The 6,501-nt window shown below is 45.8% G+C and overlaps 1 protein-coding gene across 1 annotated transcript in view; it reads right to left on the bottom strand.

Annotated features, from left to right (window-relative positions):
- Window positions 1-1,421: 1,421 nt before the first annotated feature.
- The window catches only part of LOC102000943 (nmrA-like family domain-containing protein 1), a 16,994-nt gene continuing 11,914 nt past the window's right edge, over window positions 1,422-6,501 (bottom strand). The window contains exon 5 of the mRNA XM_005344739.2: window positions 1,422-1,601. Within this exon, the coding sequence (XP_005344796.1) occupies window positions 1,422-1,601 (180 nt within the window). The remainder of the gene's footprint in view (window positions 1,602-6,501) is intronic.

The following is a 6,501-nucleotide window of genomic DNA, read 5'->3' as shown; positions in this document are numbered from 1 at the left end:
AGCTTCAGGTGTGCACAGCCACACCAAGCCAGTGACTTCCAAGTCCCATCTCTCAAACCTGAAGAATGACAGCAACAGTGATTAAGAGCACTGGCTGCTCTTTCAGGGGTCATGATTCCTAGCAACCATATGGTTGTTGTGATCTGGCTACACCCAGATGGCCTGGCCACCACCACTCCCCCTGACCGACAGCTGAACTTCCTTGTACCCTGAATTTGACAAGGGTGTTTGTGTTCTGGTGTGTGGTGTTTTGCAGAAGTGTTCTTCCTACACAATGCCCTAACCTTGACCTCAGGTTCTGGCTGCTCAGCATGCCTCAGTCCAGCTGCCTAAAGGTATAAAAGACTCTAGATGGGGCAAAATAAAGTCGTCCTCTTCCACAAGCAGCTGCCTCCATGTTTGAATCCCCACACCCTCCGCCAGTTCTCGGTTGCTTCTTTCCCAAGCAGAGGCAGCCACCCTCTTGTATCTTTCCCAGCAAATGCCTTGTATGAAGTGTGAGGTTGTGTGACTTTGTGATATTCTTTGGCTCCTAGCTGTGAGGATATCTTTCCCTTCAGAACTGTAACACTTATATTTTGGAAAATTTTTTATTGTGGCATAATAAGTATATGCAATTGTATATTCACAATTTGCCATTTCAAGCATACAATTCATTGGCAGTAACTGCATTCACAATATAGTGTAGCTGTGTCCACACTTTTTCATCAGCTTTAATAGAAGCCCTGTAACCACTGAGCAGTGACTCACATCCTCCTTGCCCCAGTCATAAACTTTTTATATCTCAGTGAAGTTGCCCATCTAGATATTTCTCATAATTGGAATCATTCGATATTTATCTTGCTCTGTCTGACTCTTTTTCAATTAGCTCAGTGTTTTCAAAACTCGGCATGTTGTAGTATACATCAGTACTTCATTCCTTTTTTAGGGTCGAATAATATTTCACTATACCTAAAACATTGTTTGTCTATCCATCTTTTGATGGTCACTTAGGTTGGTTTTAATTTGCTGAAAGTTTTGAGATACACCTGAGAAAACAGCTGCTAGGGAAATTTCAGAAGAAAGCTAAGTGACCTCCCACTTATATTAAGGGAGGAGCTCTGAGTTCATCACACCAGCCTTTTGAGGCAACTTGGATCTTGGAGAGAAAGATCTGGAGAAGGCAATGTGTTCTGGGACTTATCGATTTACCAAGCAGCTCTACCACCATGAATTACTAGCTGGAAAGTTTGAAGAGAATCAAACTGCTGTGTTGGATCCCCAGGGCAGTATATCCCCCCAGAAAGAAGGCAGAGGGAACCCCTGGGTGGGACAGATAATTGCCTCCCCAGCCTAGCTGCTCTGTAAAGGGGAGTGTTGTGTCGCAAGGACAGCATGACCTGAGGGACAGGAGGTCATGCTGGCTCAACAGCTGAAGGTCTTCACAAGTCTTTAAAGGCTTCCTGGTTGTCTGAGATGAACTGGCTGAAGCTTCTAATTTGGGGGTTTAGACGGTGGGTAAGCTTGATGTCACGGTTGGGCTTCATGTGATAGAAACGAAACATGTTGGCCAATTCTTCTGCTCCAGGGAATCCCAGCTTCTCATAAGCTTCTGGGGTGATCTTTTAAGAAGAAAGAAGAAAGCAGTAAATGGTATGGTTTGCAATAGGTTTACGTATTCATCTCAGTATTGACACAGGCCCTCATTCTTCAGCTCCAGGATCTAAGGATCTGAAGAACCTCTCACACCGTTTGTCCGGAAGCTGACTGATGAGCTGATTGGGTGGAAAATTCTGATCCAAATTATGTGAAACTCTTTATAGTCTTTAAGTGTGGTACTCAGTGGAAATTGTTATTGATGTATTTGATCAGTGTTTGATCACAGGTTCCAGTTGCAGCCGCTGATGGTGGCGTTACACCCATGTGCCAGCCAACGATGCTGAAGGCACAGCTGTCTTAGGTCCTGGCGTCTGGATAAGGTAAATCTGAGCACTGCATCTCTCCCGGATTGCCCCAGCAGGCCCCAGGATGGTCTGTCCTCCCGGCTACATGGGCATTATTCCCCATCACACCGACTCTTTACTCAGTGATATCTCATCCATTTCCTCCCCCTTCATGGCTAGAGATCTGGGGTTTTTCCCCCTTCAATCATTCTAGTCTCTGCCAGAACCATGCAGGCCCAGCAGCAATGGAGCACAGCCCATGCTTACTGAGAGGTCTTCTGTCCCTGACTCGTGCCTGACACTAAATAGATGCATAACTTCCTCTACTGAAGAAATGGGTATCATCTTAATAGCTGGTCAATATCATCTGTCCTCCCTGCAGAGATGAACTGTGGCCTTACAGCTCCAGCTGAGTTTTATTCCATTTAAACAACTAGCATGTATATATGTGTACACACACATATGAATGCATGTGCAACAGCAGTGTGGGAGACAACAGTCAGCTCTCTCCCGCCCCCTGAGAATCCAGGGGATCAAACTCAGGTCCTGAGGTACAACCTGCCAGAGTCAGCTCTCTCCTGCCCCCTGAGAACCCAGGGGATCAATCTCAGGTCCTGGGGTTGTTATCAGCGCCCTCCTCTGCAAAGCCATCTCATTGGCCCTTCACACACTTGTTCTTAGGAAAATATGTGCGAGACTGGGCGGTGGTGGTGTTCACTGTTAATCCCAGCACTTGGGAGGCAGGCGAATCTCTGTGAGTTCGAGGCCAGCCTGGTCTACAGACAGAGTTCCAGGGCAGCCAGGGTTGTTACACAGAGAAACCCTGTCTCTAAAAAACAGAAAAGAAAAATATTGTGTGAGAAATAAAAATGCATGGACAATCACAGTTGTGTGGCTTCTGTGTCCTGAGAAGATTGCACTTGTCTCTTGGTGTGTAGCTCGACCCGGCAATAAGCTTCCTCCATATTCAGAACAAATCAATAGATTCATGATTATTGCATGGCATTTTTAATAATGAAAGCCCCCGTTCTGGCTCTTGGAGGACCGCTGTGAGGCTGAGGCTAGTCTGTGTTACAGAGTGAGTCCCAGGCAAGCTTGTCTCAAAGAAATAAAAATCAGGAAAGGGGAAAAGAAAGAAGATGCAGGAGCAACGGAACAATAAAAACATATTATCATATTAATATATTTGAAGAGGTTTAGCAAAATAGGGAAGTGTTCATAACATTGAGTGAAATGGCACTTGAGTGCTACTTTAAGTACAAATAAATATATATGTTACATATACCGGAAAAGGATTGGGATAAAGCAGCAGATCTTACTTGTTATCACTCAGATTAAACTGGATGGGGTTTATTATCTTTTTCCTTCTTTTTGACTTTTGTTTGTTTTTTTCAGATAGGGTTTCTCTGTGTAACAGCTCTGGCTGTCCTGGAACTCTCTTTGTAGGCCAGGATTCAAACTCACAGAGATCCTCCTGCCTCTGCCTCCTGAGTGCTGGGATCAAAGTTTGGCACCACCACTGCCTGGCTATTTGCTTTTTCATAATTGCTTTAGCCACTGTAATAAGCATTTGGTGTTTGTGAAATTAGAAAGACAAGGGCTAGAGAGATGGCTCAGTGGTTAAGAATGGATACTTCTGGCCGGGCGGTGGTGGCGCATGCCTGTAATCCCAGCACTCGGGAGGCAGAGGCAGGCGGATCTCTGTGAATTCGAGACCAGCCTGGTCTACAAAGGAGTTCCAGGACAGGCTCCAAAACCACAGAGAAACCCTGTCTCGAAAAAACTAAAAAAAAAAAAAAAGAATGGATACTTCTCTTGAGAAACCTGAGGCTGATTCTCAGCTTTCACAGTGAGCCGTCCTTCTGTCTTCCCAGAACATCTGCGTGCGTATGAACGCACAAATACACGACACACACATAAACAAAAATGTTGAAAGAAACATATTTTTAATTAGAAAAATGTTTAAAACTTTGAGTTTGGAAACAGAATAGTATTTGTTAGGAGCATGGAACTCTGTCTCTTTAAGTCACACTGTCATCTTGTAACTATGACAACTAACAAACCTCATAAAATAGAGATCTGTTCCTGCGGATTTTTAAAGATTTTTGAGATCTGTTCTCTTGCAACTCACTTTCTGAGGGATCCGTGTTTCCCCGAGGGTTGGAGAGACAGTTCAGGCAGTCCTGAACAATTAGAGAGAGAGGTAGGCTTTGCTTACCCTGAATCTGTCCGTCCCACAGGTGCCTCTCTTTAGAGAGGTTGGGCCAGGGAGTACCAAATTGGGAGGGCTGGAGCGCCACCTTGTGGCAAGATGCATCCTTCTCAAAATCAACATAATGCCTAACCGTTTTGCTACCTGCGAGCAAATGTGGACTTGACTTCAGGACAGACTGGTAGTAACCATCAAGAGAAAACAGTATTAACCATCCTGTAAAACAGATAAATGTTCCAAGAACATCCAGGGACCAGGTATCCATCTAAAATGCTAGGAAGATCTGGAGCCACCCAAAACTGTGTTTACTAAGCCCCATAAGAATGAATATACCACGCATCCTTTTACTCATATTCTTTGGCCATATACCCCTTTTCCCTGTCTTTTCCATATACAGGTCAAACCATCAAGACAAAAACAAAAAACAAAAAACAAAAAAAAAAAAACAAGAACCAATGTGGATGTCCCAGGAGATGGACTACTGGGAAATATATTTATGGACAAAACCCTGCAAGGCGTCTCAGGAACCTGCATTTGAGTGGAAGACTGCCTTCTTAGGCATGGAAGAACTTAACTTCCTCTATGAAATTCCGTGTGACTTCAGAGATACCCTAGTTCAAAGATACAGTTGTTCTGTTTATTTTGGTTTTGTTTCTTTGTCTGTTTTTCAAGACAGGGTTTTCTCTGTGTAGCCTTGGCAGTTTTGGAACACACTCTGTAGTACAGGCTGGCCTTGAACTCACAGAGCTCACCAGCTCCTGGCTCCTGAGTGTTGGGATTAAAAGTGTGTGCCACCACCGTGCCTTGCTGAAGATGTTTTATGTCTTGATTGACACCTACCATGGTTTTCCAGAATAAAAAAAAAATCTATTAGTGTCCTCACAATTTTAACACCCAAATTGAATTGGAAGTCCAAGCAACTAACACCCCTCCCTGTGAGTGGCTGGTAGGGGGCTATAAAAGCCCTTGTGCAACTCCCCTGTCCAGTGATTCACTATACCAAGAGCTGATTCAAGCAAGAAGATATCCTCCATTTCTGAGGGGAATGGGGATATTCAAGAACTGGGGTCAGTAAACTTTTTTTTTTTTAATGTTGTTTTGTTTTGTTTTTCAAGACAAGATTTCTCCGTGTATCCCTGACTGTCCTGGAACTTGCTCTGTAGATCTGGCTGGCCTGGAACTCACAGAGATTTGACTGCCTCTGCCTCCCCAAGTGCTGGGATTAAAGTCAAGGGCCACCACTGTCCAACTTCAATCAACTCTCTTTTGGGTTGAGATGTGGAGACACATTCTCACCCTACAGCTCAGGTTGCAACTCACAAAAGTCTTCCTTGACCCACATCCCATGTGCTGGGATTACAGGTGTATGAGCCACCTTGCTGGTGTGGTTAGTTTAACTGTCTAGAATCACCCAGGAAGTTCCTCTCAGTGATGGATTGTCTGGGTTAGCTTGCCCTGTGGGCGTGCCTGTGAAGGATTACCTTAACTGGGTCAATTTAGAAGGCTCACCCTGAAGGAAGGAAGGCAGCCATTTCATTGGCTGGGTCCTGCACAGAATGAAAAGGGAAAAAACAAGCTGGGCACTAACGTGCCTGAGTTAATTTGTTGCTCTCTGCTCTTGACTGTGGATAGAATGTGACCAGCTGCTTGGGGTTCCTGCCCCTGTGACTTCCCAGCAAGGCTGGGCTGTAACCTGGAGCTGTGAGCCGAATAAGCCCTTGGCCCCTGAAGGTTGCTTTTGTCAGAGCACTTTTACCACAGCAGCAGAATACAAGACACCCAGAATAGATCAACTTTCTCTTCGAGGGCCGCACATAAATACTCAAGGCTTTGGTGGGCCCAGCTATCTGGCTCAGTCGCTGCACCATCTGAAAAGTCACTTCCATCCCCCACCCCATCAACACCTGTGCGGGGAAATGGTACCAAGCCTCCCACCTGTCTGGCCACACTTCGGACCAGACGCCTCCTATGGGGCTCATTGTTAGTACTCAGACACCTGTACCGGTCTGCCCCTGGGGTACGCGTCCCCAGCTGTGGCCACTAAGAGCACCTCCTATGCACATTCACTGCGTTCCCTGTACTGGTCTGACCCTGGGGTACGCGTCCCCAGCTGTAGCCACTAAGGGCACCCCCTGTGCACATCTGCGTTCCCTTTTAAAAGCCCTCCCCGCCCCCCCCCCGTCTCTTTCTCTCCGTCTGTCTCTTCTCCTCGTGTCCCCGGTGGCTGGCCTCCCCTCCCTGTTAGGAGCCAATTTTCTCCTAAAATCATTGCAGAAACCATCACCCTAGGGGAGTCTGCAGAGATCCTCACACCCCTAATTATGTTAGGAATTGTTCTATTGACAGAGCCTACCCCACACCCAAATT

Source organism: Microtus ochrogaster, chromosome 2 (genome assembly GCF_000317375.1).
Source record: "Microtus ochrogaster isolate Prairie Vole_2 chromosome 2, MicOch1.0, whole genome shotgun sequence".
In the NCBI taxonomy this organism is placed as follows: Eukaryota; Metazoa; Chordata; class Mammalia; order Rodentia; family Cricetidae; genus Microtus; species Microtus ochrogaster.
This window is presented reverse-complemented; position numbering and strand designations above follow the sequence as displayed.